The sequence below is a fragment of the Takifugu flavidus genome, chromosome 19, assembly GCF_003711565.1.
Source record: "Takifugu flavidus isolate HTHZ2018 chromosome 19, ASM371156v2, whole genome shotgun sequence".
NCBI classification, from domain to species: Eukaryota; Metazoa; Chordata; class Actinopteri; order Tetraodontiformes; family Tetraodontidae; genus Takifugu; species Takifugu flavidus.
In genome coordinates, this window is record NC_079538.1 from 2934633 (window position 1) to 2956422 (window position 21790).

General features: G+C 47.4%; 2 protein-coding genes and 1 long non-coding RNA gene across 9 annotated transcripts; all 3 read left to right on the forward strand.

Annotated features, from left to right (window-relative positions):
• Nucleotides 1-2036: 2036 nt before the first annotated feature.
• On the forward strand, nt 2037-4257 carry LOC130516378 (uncharacterized). Its single transcript, XM_057017425.1, has 3 exons — nt 2037-2242; nt 2873-3139; nt 3300-4257. Exons 1-3 carry the CDS (start codon nt 2113-2115, stop codon nt 3878-3880), a joined length of 978 nt encoding a protein of 325 aa, XP_056873405.1. The 5' UTR covers nt 2037-2112; the 3' UTR covers nt 3881-4257.
• Nucleotides 4258-4526: 269 nt separating this feature from the next.
• pex7 (peroxisomal biogenesis factor 7) lies at nt 4527-20678 on the forward strand. 7 transcript variants are annotated; one of them, XM_057017016.1, is made up of 11 exons: nt 4527-4685; nt 5849-5982; nt 6065-6122; nt 6271-6421; nt 6493-6570; nt 9226-9334; nt 11561-11667; nt 11791-11904; nt 12909-12964; nt 17845-17944; nt 20448-20678. In XM_057017016.1, the coding sequence occupies exons 2-11, from the start codon at nt 5874-5876 to the stop codon at nt 20517-20519; spliced, it is 954 nt and encodes a 317-aa protein (XP_056872996.1). In that variant the 5' UTR covers nt 4527-4685; nt 5849-5873; the 3' UTR covers nt 20520-20678. The 7 variants fall into 7 exon arrangements, with proteins under 7 accessions (XP_056872996.1, XP_056873003.1, XP_056872997.1 ...); XM_057017017.1 differs by having other exon boundaries at nt 4528-4685; nt 5852-5982; XM_057017019.1 differs by having other exon boundaries at nt 4531-4612.
• Nucleotides 12971-13907, forward strand: LOC130516170 (uncharacterized). The gene is made up of 3 exons (XR_008947376.1): nt 12971-13449; nt 13535-13611; nt 13786-13907. It is a non-coding gene; the product is annotated as an uncharacterized LOC130516170 (long non-coding RNA).
• Nucleotides 20679-21790: the final 1112 nt, after the last annotated feature.

The window sequence follows — 21790 nt, forward strand, 5'->3', positions numbered from 1 at the left end:
TATATCTGTCAACATACACTCCACAGCTTACAGGAAACACTCGTGGCGTGTGTGTGTGTGTGTGTGTGTGTTAGATATATCTGTCACCAGTTTTACCCTCTCACATACTTGTCTCACCCACCAACACATTAAGAGTTCTGTCATCTGTCGTCATGCCAACCTGTGTTCACCATCCTGGTCTGTGTGATTCTGCAGCTCTGATTGGTCGAGACCTGTCAGAGGGCCAGTCTGGCTCCACCCACTGTTACCTGGATTTTTCCCCTCTCCCGGTTAGGGTTTTTTTTTCACAAGTGTGTGAATCTGAGACTTGTTTGTGTTGAAAGACATGTTCGTGTTCTTCATCAGCGTCACACACACACTTGTGGCCTCTCCTCACGTCAGGGCTGCTGTTCCTCACCGCAGAGCTCCCACATGTTCTGGTCAGCATCAGCATCACCTCAGGAGGGTTTCTATCAGCTCACACATTCCTGCAGCTTCAGCACACAGACCCACATCAGAAGGTGGGCGGTGACATCACACTCAGGGGGAGGAGCTTAATCAATCACAACCCTGGTTCTATTTAAATGTCAGGGGGATCTGATAATAGTCCTCACACATGCACTCACACATGCATTCACACAAACGCCCTTACAATTGTGCTCACTCATGCTGTTTGTCACTGTTTTAATTTGAGGGGTCACCACTAGTCCAATAGTTTTTATAGTCTGAGAGTGACGTCAAACCTCTGAATTATTAACTGTTTGATAAAAACTGTGGTTGAATTATCTGACAACGTGCTTCTGTTTCTGTCTGCTCCTAGTTCTGGAACTTGACCCTGGCTTTGTGACCTCCCGACCCCACACGTTCCACTGATGTTTTTGTGTGTCTCGGTGTGTGTGTCTATGTCTGTGTTTTTGTGGGACATTCTAAAGAGAGAAGGTGGGTGTGGGAAAGACCTGGTCAGCCATCTCCAACCCTCCAGGACACACGCGGTCAGCTGATATCTAACTCCCCCAACTCTCCCAGCACTTCAGCTTTATCTGTATGTGAGCGTGTGTGTGTGTGCGTGTGTGTATGCACGCGTGTGTGTTTTACAATATTTACAGTTTAGCTGTAGCTCTGCGAACTACGGGGGATTATTCCTCCCTTGTTCCCAGGCTGGCTCTCCCAGGACGTTTGACCTGACATCATGCCCTCTTTTGCCCTCCTTCTGCCCCTCTTGATGCTTCCTGCCCCCTTCAGAAGTTACAACAGACTCCTATTGTGATGGAGCCTATGCCTCACACACACACACACACACACACACACACACACACACACACACACACACACACACACACACACACACACTCATATAGGGCACAAAGTAATCTTTTGATCAGAGTCATTTTGGCAGGTGAGTGCAGGTGTTTCACAGACATTCTTTTTGATTTAGTGGTCCTGTAACAATGAAAGTGGGGGAGAAGCACAAAAAAGGAAGTTGGACAAAAGGAGGAAGAGAATGAAGGAAAGAAACACAAAAAAGTGAGATTTAAGGATGATGGATGACCAAGGCAGAGAAAAGAAGGAAGGAAAGAAGTGTGTGTGCATTCATTTACACGAACAAGCTGGCTGGTTCAGAGAGAGTGAAGGAAGAAAGAGTGTTAGGCCAGTGCTAATGGAGGAGATGGAGAAGTTGAGGAGCGACCAAGACGGACAGGATCAGAATCAGTTGGACATTAGAGGAGGAAAAGCCAGAACTGCCAGTCATACGTGGGTAGAGAGGCCATAAATTCGAGAAGAGGATTGATAACATCTGCAACATCAGGATTGATAACATCTGCAACATCAGGATTGATAACATCTGCAACATCAGGAAGAAATCAAAAGTCATCCTTCAATACATTTTGTAACTGACAAAAGTTTTTGAACGGAGAAACGTTCTTTTTTATCAGCTGCAGCTTGCAGGACCCTAGAAAAGAATTGGCGGCGAGCGCCCCCTGTCGACACGCTCTGAGCCCTGCAGTGCCGCTGCCGTCCATTCCTGTCTACCATCCAAGAGGCAGGCTCAGCTTGGCTGCTTTTCACCGGAAGCGGAAGTGCCTTCTGAGTTCGCCGTTGTTTTCCGGAGCGATTGTTTTCCTCTGTTTTAACATGGAGTACAGGCTCATCACGGCGGTCTCCGGGTTCCCGTGTCTGTACGACCGCAGCTCGCCGACGTACCGAGACCTGAACATGCGGGGCGACGCCTGGAGGGAGGTTTCCCAGCTGGTCGGAGTCAACGGTGAGCGGATCGCTGCTGCTCGCAGCCCGGCCGTGTGGTTCCGATCGCTCCAAAAGCGAATATTAAACACGCCTGGCCTTTCATTCACTGCTGAATCCCCTTTTAATTGTATAAAACACTCTTTTTAACGGTGCTGCTGCGTTCGTTTATACGTGGTCTGTACATGGTATGTGGTATATACACGGTATAAACACGGTATATACGTGGTGTAGGCATGGTATATATGTGGTGTATATATAGTAAACACACAGTATATATGTAGTATATACGTGTTATAAACACGGTACATATGTGATATATACATGGTGTATATGTGGTGTATGTGTGGTATATACAGTATGTGTGTGTGTCCACCGAGTATATGCCATGTTTAAACACTGTATATACACAGGTATATATGTGTTAGAGAGTCCACTTGACTGTCTGCTGGACCTTAATGGATTACTATGACTCGGTTGGACAAGAACGTACATGCACTTTGTGTACGTGCATTAAACAGATTGTGTCAATTGAAATTCCTATAGAAATCTAACCACAGGATATTGTCGCTCCTTTGTATTTTTATAATGAAAATAAATGTGCTATATGACACCGTTGGCTTGATTAAAGTGGCGTCCGTTTTCTGTTCAGAGACGGACTGCAGGAGGAAGTGGAAGATGCTTCGGGACCAGCACCGCCGCGAACGCTACAGGGAGCGAGAGCGACGTGAGAGTGGCGTGGGTCTCCTGAACTATCGTCCATGGAGATACGCAGCCATCTTGTCCTTCCTGAACCCCTTCATTGATGCCAGGGCAGCTGGAACCAACGGCTGGGCTCTGGATCCGCGAACTCCTCAGCAGGACATGGTGGGCTGCAGCATGAACATGGAGATGCGCAGCGACGATGACGACAGCTATGGTGGGACAGGATCCAGCTGTGTTATATTCACAAGCTTCCTCTGGGATCTCAGTTTAAACGCTTCTCTTTTTTGTTGTAGAACATTTGTTTTAGAGGATATGTTAAAACCGGCTCCAGATTCTGAGATTCTGGCTCATTTCCATTACTCTCCTCTCTGCAGGGATTGCAGTCGCCGATGCTACAACCACGACAGCGTCGTGCTCGCCGGGGTCGATGTCAGAGTTTGTGCAGAGGAAGCGTTCATCATCTGTTGGTGCTGAAGATGCCAGACAGAAAGAAGCCCGGTTGGATCAGGGCGCCGTGGCCCCTGTGGTACAGCACATGCAGCAGGTTAATGTGAGGGAGCTGTGTGAGACCATGATGCAGGCGGTGACATCTCTCGCCACATCATTAGCCTCGTCACAATCAGATACGACTGCACTCCACCCCTCGCAGCTGCTTAAGACCGAAGAGCTGGAGGTCACAGATGCCGAGCTGTTGGACCCGACCGATGACGAATACGAGTCGCCCAGGTCAGTTCGATACGGCAGGAAGAACACTGAGGGTCTGCTGGAGGACTGTCCGAAGAGGGGGGACGCCCAGAGGGAGCAGGATGTGGAGCAGAGGGATCACGTGACCCTGTTCTTATTGAGCCTGGCGCCGGCCATCAGGAGGCTTCCTGCTGAGAAACAGTCATGGGTCAAAACCAAGGTTCAGCAGATTGTTCATGAGGCCGAGTTTGGACCCACCAGCTTCCAGTGAGATGCTGTTATGCAGAATTAGTAGAGTCACGCAGAATTTCAAGTTTAGATCATTTAGTTTGTTTGTAAACTATGTGCATACACTTTAGTTTAAAAAGCTTTTTTCTGGTTTACTGACCTGTACCTGAGTAATGGAAGTTGGGGAACAAACATCTGTATTGAACGGCACCAAAGCCTATTTTTAATGGGTCTTAAAGAAGCCCTGTTCCCCCTTTAATTTTGATGTGGAAGAGATGTTACCATATATGTAAGTTACCATAGTGACAAGATTTATGCTGTTTAATGGTGAACTACAGTTATTACAGTCAATGCTTAAATCACTCTTTAACTTCTTTTTACTGTATGTATAAAAAAATAAAAATATTCCATACAGTGTAAGCTTTTTTCTTTGTGTACAGAAGAACACTGACGTGGTCTGAGCAGTACCTCTTTGTATAAGTATGAAATGTTTTTATCAAGTCTATAGATATGCCATTTCTTTTGGGACATCTTTTGGGACAATCTTTTCCTCCCGGCAAAGATTTTGAAGCTGACTTCATTTAAATTTCGCTGTAAAGATGTATAATAAAGAATAATCAAAAGCGAATCTCTGCCTCCTGCTGTACTCGCGCAGTGGTGCAGCTCAACATCCGGGTCATGTTGGTCAGCTGATGAAAACACGGAAGTGTTTGGGTTGAAGTGGTCCGCGGGATGCTGGGGCTGCTGGAGCAGACTGGAACCACCTGTGTCAACTGTGAGTTCGTGGACCGAGTCAGAACCTTTGTGACATCACCGTGACAGTGACGTTTGACGCACAGTCGTCAGCTGTGAGTCCTCTTATCTCACTTTTAGTCAGTTCTGTCTCTCTGTTCGTCCGTCCAACCTTTAGAGCAGTCTACACTTGATTAACGCAAATGAGCAGAAGTTACAGAGAATTCTGGAAATGTAGTCAGGAGATGGTTGGGAAACGGGCCACTCGGGAGATAGGCCATCGAGGCATATACAGTATACCTGCACAGGCCCTGAGCACCAGAGCAATAGAGGCCAGGGTCTACCATACCAGACCAGACCCCAGGTGCAGACTGGGTGGAGATGCCCCTGAGACAGTCCAGCACATCACAGCAGGGTGCAAGATGCTAGCAGGCAAGGCGTACATGGAGCGGCAGAACCAGGTGGCATAGTGTACAGGAACATCTGCACTGAGTATGGACTGGAGGTCCCAGGGTCCAGGTGGGAGACACCCCCGAAAGTGATGGAGAACAAGCAAGATCCTGTGGGACTTCCAGATCCAGACTGACAAGATGGTGGTGGCCAACCAGCCTGACATAGTGGTGGTGATAGATGTAGCAATCCCAAGTGATAGCAACATCAGGAAGAAGGAACACGAGAAGCTGGAGAAGTACCAAGGGCTGAAGGAGGAGATGGAGAGAATGTGGGGCATGAAGGCAACAGTGGTCCCAGTGGTGATCGGGACACTAGGGGCAGTAACACCCAACCTGAGTAGATGGCTCCAACAGATACCAGGAACCACATCAGAGATCTCTGTCCAGAAGAGCGCAGTCCTAGGAACAGCTAAGATCCTGCGTAGGACCCTCAGACTCCCAGGCCTCTGGTAGAGGACCCGAGTCTGAAGGAAGGAGGCACCGCCCAGGAGGGCGAAGAGGATTTAAAAAAAAAAAAAATTGTATTATGTTATTGAATAATAGCATAAAAGTATTGTGAAGCTAGTTGACTTTATAACTTCTGAATAAGGTCATTCTGAATTTGGTTTTTACTTTCAGACTTAAACAGACTTCATTATCGATCATAACTTGAATATTGATCATCATGGATGATTACTTTTGATTAAAGAAAAATACCTCGTTACAATTAGAGTGGAGCATTTATCCGTTTATTTATTTACTGATTTTACTTGTGTTGGCCCAGAGGTTCAGTTGACCGAGTCCTGTCCTGTTACTGTCCAACTGTTGTAGTGACTCTATATTTCCAGCAGGCGGCGCTGCAGCCCGCTGACCATGGTGAAGGTTTTCCGCTGTCCAGCACGTCACGGCTACGCTGTGGAAGTTTCTCCATTCATTGCTAACAGGCTGGCCTGCTCTGCCTCACAGTACTACGGCATCGTAGGTGAGGAAGAGAATGGAATAATCCGGATTAAATTAGATTAGAACTTTTCGCCATAATAAACAGAATGAATGTGGATTTTTAGGCTGCGGCTCCTTGTTGGTTCTTGACGTGACAGAAACAGACATTCATCTGTTGAGACGGTACGATTCTATTATTTCCTCTGATCTGTCATTTGATCTCTTTTCCTCCTTTTCATCACTGTTGCCTCAGATGAGTGTGTTTCGTTGTCTTTGTTAAAGATTTCACTGAGCGTGTGTGTGTGTTTGTGTGTGCGTGTGCACACCTTAGCTGGGAATGGGGCGACGGTCTCTTCGATGTATCTTGGAGTGAAACCAATGAGCACGTTTTGGTGGCTGGGGGCGGAGACGGAAGTCTGCAGCTGTGGGACACAACCAATCAGAACGCTCCGCTGAGGGTCGTCAAAGAACACACTCAAGAGGTGCATCTCACACACACACACACACACACACAGGATGTAGAGACTATGTGTGTGTGTGTGTGTGTGTGCAGGTGTATTCTGTGGACTGGAGTCAGACCAGAGGAGAAAACTTGATTGTTTCAGGATCATGGGATCAAACCATTAAAGTGGTGAGTATAGTTTATATGGTTTATTTAGGTGTTGGCGGTGTCTTCCATTGGTTTATTATTTTAATTTTTAATTGTTTTGTGTGTTTGGCCGTCTGACGCCATGGTGGTTGGTGGTGGGGACCAGGAGGTGGCCCTGGTGACCCATGTCCAATTAGTCCTTGAATTTGGCCGCCCGGATGAACATTGTTTTGTTTGTGGCGAAGGCAGAGCAGGTGAACCGGCTGGTGGAGGCCGGTGTCAGTGTTGGTGGAAGGTTTGAGGCGGTGCTGCCTCTGAGCCAGCCGGCCACCAAAGTCTCCCTGTCCAACGTGCCCCCGTTCATCATGGACGGGCTTCTGTGTGGGGAGTTGTCCAGACATGGCAGGATCGTTTCTCATGTCTGGATGTAAATCTCCACTACTGAAACACAGCTTACATGATCCTGAATAACAATGAGGATCTAAATGTGTGTTTCAAAATGTGTGTTTGATTATGTCCTGTTCGCCTCATCGATGAACGAGAAGTGTTTTGGCTGTGGTGAAGCGGGACATTTAAATAAAATGTCTCCGTATGGAGCCAAATCGGCTGCGTAGGGCTTGGGAGAGCGGCCCGGGGCCACTGCTGATGGACCTGTCACCAGAGCCGAGGGTCCGTGGGTAGACAGGGCAGCCCCGGTGAATAGTGACAGGTGAGGGTGAACAGGTGGGGGAGACAAGGGAGGTGGGGGAGACTGGTGGTGTGTGTGTGTGTGTGTACAGGTGGGTGAGATACAGTAAGTGGCGTACCTGGCAGGTCCGTGGTAGACAATGTCTGCCTCATTCGGGATGTTTTGGTCTCCGGTTCAGTGTGTGGGGGGGTGAGTGTTGGTCTACTTTCTTTAGATCAAGAAAAGGCTTTTGACCGTGTTGAACACAGCTTCCTGTGGAGAACTATGGACAGGTTTGGGTTCAGAGCTGGTCTGATAGCCAAGATCCAGGTGCTGTACAGTGACATTGAGAATGTGCTGAAGGTCAATGGCAGCGTGTGCGCTCCTTTTAGAGCAGGGGTCGGCAACCTAAAATGTTGGAAGAGCCATACTGGACCAAAAAAACAAGAAACAAATCTGTCTGGAGCCGCAAAAAATTAAAAGCCTTATACAGGGCTTATAATAAAGGCAACACATGCTGTAAGTGTCTATATTAGCTGTATTAGCCTACTTTCCAAATGATAAGTGGGCTACAAATACATAATGAGCATTCATGATGAAATGTTTATTTTCCCTGCAGCGCATCCTGGAGAGAATGACGCACCACGTAGCCACTCTGCTGTACGATGACGCTTTAAGTTTAACTTCCGTTATAATGAGATGTTGAAATTAAATATTTACTATACACATTTATACAGCATTGGAAAACTTTAAGAATGTTTGTCACGTTTTTCCTCCTACAGAAATTATATTAAAACAATTACCATTTTCATATTTTTGAAAAAGCTCCAGGGAGCCACTAGGGCGGCGCCAAAGAGCCGCATGCGGCTCCAGAGCCGCGGGTTGCCGACCCGTTTTAGAGTGTGTAGAGGTGTCCGACATGCTCTGTGCGCTCTCCCTGGAACCCCTCCTCCATAAACTACATTTGAGTGTTGTTTTTACCTCTTTTTAATAGTGATGTGGTTTTATCTGCCTACGTTGATGATAGAAGAACTGGGAGAATGTTGTTGACAAGGTTGAGGAAAAATGAAAGAAATGGAGCTGGCTGCACTCGGAGATGTCGTACAGAGGAAGGGTGCTGGTTATAAACAGCCTGGCAGGCTCGCTGCTGTGGCTCCGTTTGGCCTGCTTAGAGCTGCCACCAGGCCGGCTGTCCCAGATCCAGGCTGGGACAGCTACCACTGGGTGGACCCTGGGTTCCATGCTGGGACTACGATCGCTGGTGGAGAGAAGTCAGGAGCTCTGTGGAGGCTCTCTGTGAACCGAGTTCGACCCCAGGGACACCTTCCCTGACCTCCAGCGGAGCCCTGGCCCCGTGGCCCTTTCCTGAACGTCTGCTACAAGTATAAACTGGGCCCCCGTGGAGCAGACAACAAGACTTTTTACTTGAATTAATGTCTGGGGCTGCTCAGCAGAGCTGCCCCTGGGTGGACAGACAGACTCGGGGGGACCCAGTAGCGGGCTCTGTACCAACCCCCCATCAAAAAAAAGACTGGAGACCTTCAGTGGAGGATCCTGAATGCTTTCATCTGTTTTAAACCGCAGCGTCTCCAACGTGTGTCCGTTCCTGGTCTGTCTGAGACAGGTTTTCAAGTTTTTACAGAGTGTAGCCGACTCAGGTTTTTTTTTGTGTGTGTTTTAAACGCACCAGGTGTCAGGTCCTAAAGTTTGTAATTGGACAGGCTAAACTCTTACCTGACACATAGGGACCAGATACAGGACGAGTGACGTGGTGGCCATGCGGAGGCAGAACATTAGAGCCAGACTGAGCCCGAGTTCTGCTTCTACAAGGCCACCATGAACCTGGAGGTGTCCCAGCAGCTGTCATGAAGGTGTCCTGTGTTCAGAGAGAACTGGAACTCACAACCTACACTGATTGAGTGATTCTTATGATACGTGTTTTATTCTGTTCATTATTGTAAATAAAAGTGGCGTCATAAGTCACAAAGTCACTCTCTGTCTCTCTAATCATCTTCCTGCTCCTCTCTCAGTGGGACGCTGCACTCGGCCAATCGCTGACCACGCTCAGAGGTCACGAAGGGGTCGTGTACAGCACCATTTGGTCCCCTCATATCCCAGGATGCTTTGCTTCAGTCTCAGGTGAGCCAATACCCAGACTGAGAGTTCACTCATACCTCTGGACACTTGGTGGCGCTGTTGGTGTGTTTCATTGCTGCAGCAGGAGCTCAGAGGGACTTTGAGCATCAGGTTGAGTCTCAGTAAACTTCAGTGTTTGTTTCAGTTTCATGTTAATAAGTAAACAAATCAGATAAAATATCTGATGTTTGTTCATTTATGTGCACAAAGTCTAATTTTCAGGGGGTCTTGGTAGATTTGCAGATGTATTTTCAGTTTAAATGATGCTTTTTAGAATATATTTCCAAATGTGAATTTTTAAAAAGCATGTGTAGCATCAGTGTTATAACAGTAAAATCAATCAGAACTTTAAACGCTGCTCAGAACACTGAAGGTGGGGATAAAAATCTGACTAAAGAGCTCATTGGGTCGAAATCCTGATGTGATTATTACTGCACTCGAGCTGCTAACATGGTAACATGCTAACTGTTAGCTTGCGGTTCACCTTCATCGTCTCACTCATCATCTGGAATAGTTCTGGAGATCATCCATCATCCACATTCATTCCTCCTCCACTAATTCTCTACAACTCTGATGTGCATCATTTCATTAAACTGTTTTCAATCCATCATTTCCCACCATTCTTCAGTGGACCGTCATTGTGCCTTTGAGCAAAAGGAGACAGAATGATGGCGTTTGGAGAAGGTGTTGGTGATGATCGATTGGTCCCGTCTCACATCTGATTGCTGCTGAAGGCAGAGAAGATGATCAATAATTCTGCTGTGATTGAAGTTTCCTGTGGTGTCAACAGCAAAGTTACACCTACATGCCTGTGTTGGCCGTGGATGGAGCTGGGTTTGAGCTGAGAGGTCAGCTGTTGGCCATGGGGGGGGTCTGCTATACTGAACTCAACCACCAGGGGGTGAAAACTAGAGAGCAGAGAACCCATCCCTGAGGAGCACCTTTAGACCTTTCTTCTCTGCAAAAGCTGTGTTTTAACATATGAAGCAGCTTTGCCAGAGGAAAAAAAGGTGTGTGTGTTTGTGTGTGTGTGTGTGAGTGTGTGAGAGAGAGAGAGAGAGAGAGAGAGAGAGTGAGTAAAGGCTCTTTGCAACACCTGCTGCCGTCAGCAAGTTTAGCTGGTGCACACACACACACACACACACACACACACACACACACACACACACACACACACTCCTCCACACTTGGCTGGGAAGTCAAGTGTGCGGGTAAAAGAACGAGTGAGGAGGAGGATGAATGAGAGAAGCGGAGGAGGAGGCAGGGTGAATGAACGAAGCAGGAGAATCTGCTGCAGACAGATTCAGATGTGTTCTCAGATGTTGACACGATTTCACCCTTTCACAGTTCCTGCTGCTCAGAGAGGATTTTAATCCTGTTAATCTCACCGAGGTTGGAGTTCCCCTCACCTTCATCTCATCTTTAGAACGCACAAAATGTTACCGTAAAAACTGCTGAGTTTCTGAAATGAGACGTTTGCCTGAAGACTCAACCCGTCTGCCTCTTTCTCCACTCTCATTTTGATATTAGTACATTTAATTTTTGTGTGCGTTCTTCTCTTCCTGGTTTGGGTCCAGACTTCTGAAAGAGGTGATGGATAGTTGGGAGGAAAGCGGTGGAAAAACTGCTGCCAGTGGAATAAAAGAGGAGAGAAGGAGGAGAGAGTGAAGGTTCTGTTTGTCGCAGTGTTGGCACAACCTCAAACATCATCCACGAACACACACTGACTCCAATATCTCCATCTTTACGGGGACTCTGCACCTTTTTCTGAAGGCATGAAAAAGTTGAAAAAAGCTTAAATGTTTCTAACACGATTTACATAAATTTACTGTAAAAATGTGCAAATCTTATCTGCAGGTCGGCTAATGTTAGCATGCTAAGCAGCTAGCTGTGTGTATGTGGTCCTGTCGCAGCATTTTGTGTGTGTGTGTTCCTCTCTTCTCTCTCTTTCTTCCCCTCCACTCAGCTCTCCACCAGCTGGAGGCTCCATCCAGTTGAGCCTTAAAAAACCTCTAAAATTTACCGAAGCTAATCGTTAAACTGGTCACCACTGGCGGTCCAGTTGGTTCTAGCTGTGGTTACAGGGTGGAACAGGATTATATTATATCTGTAGAACTGTCTCCATAGCTAATGGTTGCCATGACTACAAGATAAGACAGAACAAAAAGCAGCACTTTTCACCTCTGTAGAACCTCTGGACAGTCATTAATTTGGTTTCTATTTTTTTAGGTGACGGAACGCTCAGAGTTTGGGACGTGAAGAGAGCCGCGTGTCGATTGGCCGTCCCTGCGCACCAAGCTGAAATACTAACCTGTGATTGGTGCAAATATGACCAGGTAACGTCACCGTGAGCAACTGATATGGATTATTCTAATCTCAGAAAATTCGCATAATTCTCTAGAAGTGTGTGTGTGTGTGTGTGTGTGTGTGTGTGTGTGTGTGTGTGTGTGTGTGTTCAGAATATTATCGCCACAGGATCAGTGGACTGCAGTGTGTATATCTGGGACCTGAGGAACGTTCGACATCCTGTCAATCAACTGCTTGGCCACACCTACGCCATCCGCAGACTCAAGGTATACGCACACTCACACACACTCACACACTCACACACACACACACACTTACACACAAACAATACTATAAAGGACACTTTCTTCCTGGAATTTAGCTCAGACAGTGTGTTGCAGGGTTGACAGCATCAAAACACCCACTGAAATGGTTCTAATAAGATTTTACACACACACACACACACACACACACACACAAACCCTCATAGATTTATTGTTTGTGTTTAAGGTCAGTGATCAGATATCTGTCCCAGTCTAACCATCACATGTCTCTCCTGTCCCTTTATAACCATCACATGTCTCTCCTGTCCCAGTCTAACCATCACATGTCTCTCCTGTCCCAGTCTAACCATCACATGTCTCCCTGTCCCAGTCTAACCATCACATGTCTCTCCTGTCCCAGTCTAACCATCACATGTCTCTCCTCGTCCCAGTCTAACCATCACATGTCTCTCCTGTCCCAGTCTAACCATCACATGTCTCTCCTGTCCCAGTCTAACCATCACATGTCTCTCCTGTCCCAGTCTATCATCACATGTCTCTCCTGTCCCAGTCTAACCATCACATGTCTCTCCTGTCCCAGTCTAACCATCACATGTCTCTCCTGTCCCTTTATAACCATCACATGTCTCTCCCGTCCCAGTCTAACCATCACATGTCTCTCCCGTCCCAGTCTAACCATCACATGTCTCTCCTGTCCCAGTCTAACCATCACATGTCTCTCCTGTCCCAGTCTAACCATCACATGTCTCTCCTGTCCCAGTCTAACCATCACATGTCTCTCCTGTCCCAGTCTATCATCACATGTCTCTCCTGTCCCAGTCTAACCATCACATGTCTCTCCTGTCCCAGTCTAACCATCACATGTCTCTCCTGTCCCAGTCTATCATCACATGTCTCTCCTGTCCCAGTCTAACCATCACATGTCTCTCCTGTCCCAGTCTAACCAGCGCTCTGATTGTTTCCTGTCTTTTGAGCTGTACTGATTATTGATCAGCTGCTGTCCTCAGTTCTGTCCCTTCAGCAGGTCTCTGGTGGCCTCCTGCTCCTACGACTTCACTGTCAGGTGAGTCCAGACTCTGATCAGACCTTCAGGTCATTCCTTTGCTGACTGCAGATTGAAGTCATCAACAGGATTAAATTTGTTTTCTTACTCAACTTCAAAGATAAATGAGAATTATTTTCATATTATTGAGCCTTGACTCTTCAGTGAGTTTTTAATGTCGAGAACAAACACTCTTCTGATATTCTGTCATCACACTCACACAGGAGGTAAATAAGGGATGGCTGATGGACAGATGGCTGGATGGTGGACAGTTGGATGGATGGTGGACAGTTGGATGGAAGGCTGGTGGACAGATATATGGATGGATGGATGGATGGTGGACAGATAGATGGATGGATGGTGGACAGATAGATGGATGGATGGTGGACAGATAGATGGATGGATGGTGGACAGATAGATGGATGGATGGTGGACAGATAGATGGATGGATGGAAGGCTGGTGGACAGATAGATGGATGGATGGTGGACAGATAGATGGATGGATGGTGGACAGATGGATGGATGGATGGATGGAAGGCTGGTGGACAGATAGATGGATGGATGGTGGACAGATGGATGGATGGATGGAAGGCTGGTGGACAGATAGATGGATGGATGGTGGACAGTTGGATGGGTGGAAGGCTGGTGGACAGTTGGATGGATGGATGGTGGACAGATAGATGGATGGATGGCTGGTGGACAGATAGATGGATGGATGGCTGGTGGACAGATAGATGGATGGATGGCTGGTGGACAGATAGATGGATGGATGGCTGGTGGACAGATAGATGGATGGATGGCTGGTGGACAGATAGATGGATGGATGGCTGGTGGACAGATAGATGGATGGATGGATGGTGGACAGATGAACAGTGCAGTGGTGCTTGTGAGAAACTTCTTGCTCCATTGATCTTAATTGACCCGTCCTGTTAATAACAGGATGGTGCTGAGGGGGTCCTGCTTCATTTCTAATCTCTGAAACTGCTGATCAGGCTGTTGTTCACCATCACTTGGTAATGAGGGAGGGATGATGGAGGGAGGGATGATGGAGGGAATAATGATGGAGGGAGGATGGTGGAGGGATGAGGGAGGGAGGGAGGATGGAGGGAGAGATGGTTGAGGGAGGGAGAGATGATGGAGGGATGAGGGAGGGAAGGATGATGGAGGGAATAATGATGGAGGGAATAATGATGGAGGGATTAATGGTGGAGGGAATAATGGTGGAGGGAATACTGATGGAGGGAATAATGATGGAGGGATTAATGGTGGAGGGAATAATGGTAGAGGGAATAATGATGGAGGGAATAATGATGGAGGGAATAATGGTGGAGGGGATGTGCTGCCTGTCTCACCCTGAATCAGATCTGCTCCAGACTTGAACCAGTCACATGATGATCAGGTGACCTGGGTGGGTTTGATATGTGACTCTTGTCCTCTCTGATGGGCGGTGCTGTCAGTCATAAACATTCCCACCGGCTAAGCTAATGCTGCTATTTAAGTCATCAAACCAGCCAATAATACCAGAGCGGTGAACATACGGCAGCGCCATGGCGACCAGGCCGAGCAGAACAGTTTGAAAACAGCAGCTTTACCGATAATTTCTTCTCCTGAGAATTCTTCAGAAATCACTTTTCAGCTAATTTAAAGATAACGTGATGCTCGTGGAATCTTTAATTTAATCTCACGTTTCCTTTATTGGCTGCTTTACTGTCCAAGATAATCCTTAATCCGTTATTGCCAGGGCGATAAGACCGTTTCAGTGGATTTACTTAGAATGAGCTTGTCTTAAACACCTATTGTGGTGTGTGTGTGTGTGTGTGTGTGTGTGTGTGTGTGTGTGTGTGTGCCATTGATCATCACTGACAGCAGCTCTAATAACGTTATTAGCTGGAGTCTCGGGTCGTTAACGTTAGCATCTTTTCACTCCGTTGATCAGCAGCTTCTCTCCAACTCGTCGTCTCGGCGACTCGGGCGATCCAGATTTGTCTGGATGCACCTGTGGGTGTGGAAACACACCTGCTGCCGTCGGTCACAGGTCCACATTCAGCTGGAATCCACCTGCACACACAAAGAACATGACTCTTATGCAAATGTGTGTGTGTTCTAGCTGTCAGTGACGCACATTAATCCCTTTCATTCCCCATTTCCGCTCACGGCTGTGGTCATAATCTCTTGCGAGACCAGCTCTTTGAACTCTTCATGTCTTTGTCCTGGTGGAGCAGCAGTCCTCTCCACACTTCCGTGTGACCTTTGACCTTTCCTGGGCCCGCTGCAGGGACGTATCCCCTCAGCCCCTGGTGATGCCACCACCTCAATCATGTGTGTTCTGGTGCCCTCTGGTGGCAGTTTTCATAAAGCGAGGAAGAACCAGTGCAACAGCTCTTATCTGGGGAGCCTTCCGCTCCTTCACAGCTGTCCCAGGTGTCTTGTTGGCCTCCCTCTTCTTCTGAAGGGACCTTCAGAGACGCTTCATCATCAAGTAACTGTGACTGAATTAGAATTCAGCTTCAAAGGTCCAAATGTTCCAGCGGCGCCTCCGTTTCCATGATGGAAGAACAGCCTTTGTTATCAGCTCCGTGTTCATGTTTGAACTGTGGAGGCTGAAGGTGCACCCAGACCCGTGTTTCCTGTGTGAACCAGCAGCCTTCGTGCGCCGTGTTTGCTTTAGATACGATGTTCTTCCCTCCACACGGTCGTGTTTGTGAGTCTTCACACTCATTTCCTGTGAAGATTAGAACCATCAGTGACGTCCAATCACAGCAGGTCACATCTCTGCACGCCTCTTTATGTTCTCTTCTGTCACTATTCTGCAGCTCCGACTGTCTCCCACTCCTTTATCACACACACACACACACACACACACACACACACACACAGCTGACAGGTGAATGGACCGTTCCACAGAATGAAACACAATAGAACTAAATAATTACCTACCATGGAAACTCCAGACAAAAGAGTGCAGCCTTCATTTCTAGAAATAATGTGGTGTGTTTGTCTAACTGGGACACTCATCACCCCCCCCCCCCCCCCCACTACACACACACACACTCATTCACACACACATACTCATTAAAGTGTAATCAGAGTCACACAGACGTTCGCTCCTTCATGTACACGTTTTTTTGAATTTGTCTAAATTAAACCTGTGACGTTCTGATCGGCTAACGTTCATCACGCTAATCCACATGTTATTGGAGTGGGTCAGTGTTGTTGCCGCTACTCTCCAGCGTGACTGGAAGAACATTCTTTCCTTGCTGAATGTTTTTATTTTTTATTTCGTTGCTTCTGAAGCAGCAACTGGTTTTAAAAACGGCTGCGAGACGATTTCAGCCAAAGCAGCCTGAGCGTGTCGGCAGTAAATCACCTCGTGAAGCTAATCAAGGCTAGCAGCTCGTAGCTGCGGGATTATTGCTGCAGCCTTTCAATGCATCGATGTGACGCGACGCAGATGCCTTCGTTCCAGACGAGACTTTTTATCACTGCTGCATTTCATTAGCTGAGACGCTGCAGGAGAACGATCAGTCCCTTCAGGTGTCACAAACATCCTGAGAGCTTTGGCTTCTGTTATCTTTGGAACATTTGAAATCAAGTTGGCCCCCCCAGAATCAGTGTGTCCAAAATAAAACCTAATGAATGAGCTGATTTGGTAACTTTTATGTCGAGCAAGCAGCCGCCTTCGTTAGCCAGTTACAGCAACGCTGCAAAGAAAACTACAGTAAAACTGTAATTACATCCACTAACAGTTATTACACAGCAGTGTGTGTTTAGGCTGTTATTGTCTTCTGCCGGGTCTAATCAGTCCTGCCAGGATATTAATATTTAAGTCCACAGCTCCAACGTTAATGAAGCTTCTCCCCACAGAGTTCAGCTAGTTTGAAAACACGTTGGTTTCCCTCTCAAACGTCTCGGCAGAAGTTAAGGAATCAAATTAAACCGGTTCTGCTAATTAAAATAAACACACACTGAATATGAGCAGTTATTTACTCTAACAACTCGCTCAATACACAATCTCTCGCGATGCATGTCTCTCCCATAACTCACTCCTTGAGTGTGTGCATGCGTGCGTGTGTGCGTGTGTGTGTGCAAGAGTCAGAGTCTGCGGTGTTCTCTTCGAAAGTGATTTAATTACTTTTGTAAAGTGGATGAAACTGGTGGGAGTGTTTGCTGCGTCAGGACGTCACACACACGCACACACACACACACACACACACACACACACAGGTCTCCGTCAGGAGCAGGAAAAGAAACAGTCATTCAATTAGTCTGATTGGCTGCTGCTGCCTGAAGTCTGCAGGCTTTTATTTTATTGGTTCATTCTGTCTCTCTCTCTCTCCCTCGCTCTCCTCTCTCTCTCTCTCCCTCTCTCTCCCTCACTTTCTCTCTCCCTCACTCTCTCTCTCTCTCTCTCCCTCACTTTCTCTCTCCCCGCTCTCTCTCTCTCTCCCTCGCTCTCTCTCTCTCTCTCTCATTTCATCCAAATCTCTTTCTGCCGGTTCTCATCCCTCCATCCTTAAACATTTCTCATCTCTCTGGTGTTAAATGGTTTGAGATCATGTGATGCAGTAGATTTGATGTCTTTGAAGGTTTCTTTTATCTGCTAATCTCGTTAGCGTGTAACGAGGGGGCGTTCCTCAGATCAGAGCTAGAATAAAATCCACTCAGGTGTTTTTAAGGTCTGAATGAGATTATTAACAGCTCAGGTTTCAGATGATTGATTATTTTATTCTCTTTGATCAACATGTTCTCAGAGAAACCGTCTCAGGACATCTGGAATAGTGCTACACCTTTTTTGTTAAATCTTACAGAGGTGTGTGTGTGTGTGTGTGTGTGCGTGTGCGTGTGTGTGTGTGTGGTGTGTGTGTGTGTGTGTGTGTGTGTGTGTGTGTGTGTGTCTGCAGGTTCTGGGACTACAGCAGGGATCCACCTCTCCTGGACACTGTGGAACATCACTCAGAGTTCGTCTGTGGACTCGACTTTAACCTGCACATCCCCAACCAGGTAACACACACACCTGCATGTTTGTACTTCTATCTTTGTGAGGACTCATTTTCAGAACGAGTTCTTCAGCTCCTCCCCCTCTCACGCGTTGTGAGGCCCAGATGAAGCGTCCTTTCATGTTATCTCTCATGAAAATATAAAACTAACTGGTTAATTAGTCTTTTGACCCGGGGAACGACCCCTCCCGACGCCAATCGCCTCCATCTTCTTCTGCACTTCTTGAAATGAGGCCATCCGTCAATCCGTCTGCAGGCCGACCCACGCGGCCGCGGCGCTGTCCACGCTGACGAAGCGGCGAGCAGAAAAGGGCACTCATCTCTAATTTCTTTAATTCTGCTGATTGTGGACGGGAAGGAACAGGAAGTGTCGACCACGCCGGTCAGGCAGAGTTCAGCTGAATGTCATCAGACCAACGCGTGGGGGACGAGGGACGAAAACATCAGGACACTAGATCAGAAGGAGGAGACGTCCCGGTCGTCCAGGATGTCTCTTCAGGACGTTACCTCTGGTTTGAGCTGTCTTTGGAGGAGGACCGAGAACAGAGCCCTGTGGGACGCCACTCCAGGCTGAATGCAGAGTGGAGGACATCACGTCCCCATGGCTGTCCTGTACGTCACATGTTATTTCTCACGTAAACGCTGCAGAACAAGGGAATCAGCTGTTCTCATCCTCGATCTTTCCATCATTTAAACGGCCGAACAGAACCAGACGTACGCTTGCTGCGCTACGACTTTTCGCCCGCGGTGCCAGAGCGTGTTTCCAGGACGCTGATAATGGCGAGGTGGAAATGTGTACGTGATAACGTCCACGCGCTCGCGGCGTCGCGACAAACACGACAGCAACCAATCAGGCTGATGCAGTAGTGACCTGCAGCTGTGTGTGGGTGTGGTGTGTGTGTGGGGGGGGGGGGGGGGGGGGGGCTCTAACATATCTGATAAAGACAAACACTGACAATACAGCTCATTACCACTGCACACACACGTTCGGGACATTTCCTGTGATGTCACAGATCAGATCTCTCAGTTTCATCTCCACATCATCAGCCGTTTGAGTCAGGACAGTTTTGTCTGCGTGCGTACGTGTGTGTGTGTGTGTGTGTGTGTGTGTGCGCATGTGTGTGCGGGCGGGCGGACGACTGACAGCTGTGATCTACGGTTACTTTCTCATTGCCGTGATTGGCCGATTCAGCTCTTTCTTCTCCATGGAGACCTCTGGGCCGTGTCAGTGGGCGGTCACACGTGTGCACGAGGCGTGCGTGTGTTGAGTTTAAGTTGCTATTGCTGGTTTTTGTTTCACTTGCAGCTGTGTTACCACGGTAACAGTGATAACGGCACTTGAAGGCCATCCCGTCTGGTGACAGACAGTATTAATGTTCAGTCCCTTCCTCCTCCTCTTCCTCCTTCTCCTCCTCCTCTTCTTCATCTTCTCATCATCTTTCTGGCTCTTTGCACTTTACTGCAGTCTTGGCTGCTGTTCGCCATTTTCCATTAAAGTTCGGCTGTTAAAGTTAATCAAAGGCACGTTCGTCGTCTGGGACGCTGACGCACTTTCTCAACGATTTGCTGACTCATCCTGAAGTTCTGTTTGGCTCAAAGGTCCAATCAGCAGTCCAGAATCAGGCTAACACATTTGTGTACGACGTTCCTCGCGTCACCTGTGTGTCCATGGACACCTGTGACAATGCTAACGCTAAACCCTGGAGCAGATGGAGGCAGTGTGTCCTTCAGGTGGGAGCCAGGGCTCCTTCAGCCACCTGACCTGTGGCATGTAGATGGAGCCCCAGCTGGACGTGAGCTTCTGTTCTCTGCTGAAACCCATCAGACCTCTAATCTCAGGGAGGTGACGAAACCATCAGGAGCACCACGTTCTCACCTTCCAGCCTGAAAGTCCCGCAGAGGAAAAAGAAGAAAAACAGAAATAAAACTGAGGAGCAGGTTGCTGCTTTTACGACTGGTGGATCGGAGGCTTTTACCTGGATGGGCGGTGAGAGATGAAAGCTGGAGGTCAGATTGCAGAAAATGACGCTCTCCATCTCCCAGTCAACAGTCATCTTCTGTTCTTGTTCCTGAAATCTGCCGTAAAAAGCAGAAACTGGGCAGTTGGCAGTAATTGAAGTCAAACTCTTTGATCCCCGTCTGGAATGGGACGCCCTGTCTCACCGCCCAGTGTCAGCACTTCACCGCCGGTGACCGTTGGCATGGGAACCGTAGAGAACATCTGGGTGGCTGGTGGAGACCAGAGCTCCAGCTCTGTGAGAAAGGGATAATCCCAGAGTCCTGGGTTATTGCAGTACACAACTGGAACCTCGCTGTAGGGGGCAGCACCAAGTTCAGTCTATATAAACTAGTTTCCATGACAACCAGACATTCTAGAATGCAAGATGCAATACTCTTAAGGAACAAGGTAACAATGGTTAGGGGATCCACTTTCTGGTGGTGTGAGAACACGTTTAGAACGTATGAAGAACCTGGTTCTGGTTAAGGTCTTTGTCTTTGTCCTGCAGGTGGTTGACTGTTCGTGGGACGAGACGGTGAAGATCTACACGCCGCCATGTTTGTCTGCTGCCACGCCGTAGAGGCGCTCCCTCATCAAAGCGCTTCCAATGGCGACGCGAGGACCATCCGCAACCTTCACGGGACACACGCCGAGGCTTTTGTTTTGAAGGATGGCGGGACTTCCTGTTTCACTGTCAAGCTAACATTTAAATAAAGTTATTTTCATTGTGTTTCAAAAATTGGTTGACTTAAATTTGGGAGTAAACACACACACACACACACACACACACACACATACTAAACTGAAACATGAGGGGAAATAACTCATCTGTCAGTTCTGTTCATCACTGTCTCCTCATGGAATTCTACAAATGAACCCGAATCCCAGTCTGGTCCATAAATTACCAGTTTAATCTATAGAAGCTATATAATGGACGCATGCGTTCGTGTCTTCCTGCCTTCCCTCCTGCTGCTGGTTTAATTCCTCCGCTCTTAATCTGCCATGTTAATTGGAAGCTAACGGTCTGAGCTGGATAAGACCTGATCATCGTCCCTGCAGGCCTGGAAACTGATTTCCTGACGAACATTTCAATTAAAATGTTGTTGAGCCATTTTCACGGCCATTAGTGCAGATTCTGAAGTCCCCGATAAGAGACCCCAAAGGAAAAAAAGGGAGGAAGCAGATTTATTTTCACAAACATCTTAAAATAACGACTGGTTAGCCCAGGGGTGGGCAAACATTTTGATTCGTGGGCCACAATGGGTTCTAACATTTGACAAAGGGGCCGGACCAGGAGCAGATGGATGGATGGAGTGCTTTGGTAACCTCACCTCATTGGAGAAAAAATACACATCTTGGGATATGGAGAAAACATGTGCTTTAATTTCAAATGAAAATGAAGAAAATGTGCCTTTTTAAAAAAAATTAAAATGAATAACCATTTCTATTTTAAAGCACTGAAAGTTCTGTTATCCTTCAGGATATTACCATCACTCTCCTCCTGACTGTCTTTTTTCTAGTGGGAAAACACCAGAATTGCAGTGAAAATTTAACATTAACAAGGTTTATTCATTTAATTTTTCAAGTTTGGCGGGCCGGATTAAAACGTTTAACGGGCCGCATGTGGCCCCCGGTCCTTAGTTTGCCCATGCCTGGGTTAGCCAGTCAGGACTGTTGTTGATATTTACAGAGACAAATAAAATCAGTGGGTTTAATCGGGTTGTTTGTTTTACAATCTGATTACAGCTAATCTGGTCACACATTGCAGGAGATGCAGCTGAGTATCATCTGAGGTACAGATGAGAGGAGACTTGTGGGAGGCCTAAAGTGGAGCTCAGAACCTTCCGGATC

Coding starts and splice junctions, on each gene's coding strand:
- LOC130516378 (XM_057017425.1), top strand. CDS start 2,113: ATGGAGTACAGGCTCATCACGGCGGTCTCCGGGTTCCCGTGTCTGTAC. Junction 2,243..2,872: donor CCAGCTGGTCGGAGTCAACG/GTGAGCGGATCG, acceptor TTTTCTGTTCAG/AGACGGACTGCAGGAGGAAG. Junction 3,140..3,299: donor CGACGATGACGACAGCTATG/GTGGGACAGGAT, acceptor TCCTCTCTGCAG/GGATTGCAGTCGCCGATGCT.
- pex7 (XM_057017016.1), top strand. CDS start 5,874: ATGGTGAAGGTTTTCCGCTGTCCAGCACGTCACGGCTACGCTGTGGAA. Junction 11,668..11,790: donor ATTGGTGCAAATATGACCAG/GTAACGTCACCG, acceptor GTGTGTGTTCAG/AATATTATCGCCACAGGATC. Junction 11,905..12,908: donor ACGCCATCCGCAGACTCAAG/GTATACGCACAC, acceptor TGCTGTCCTCAG/TTCTGTCCCTTCAGCAGGTC.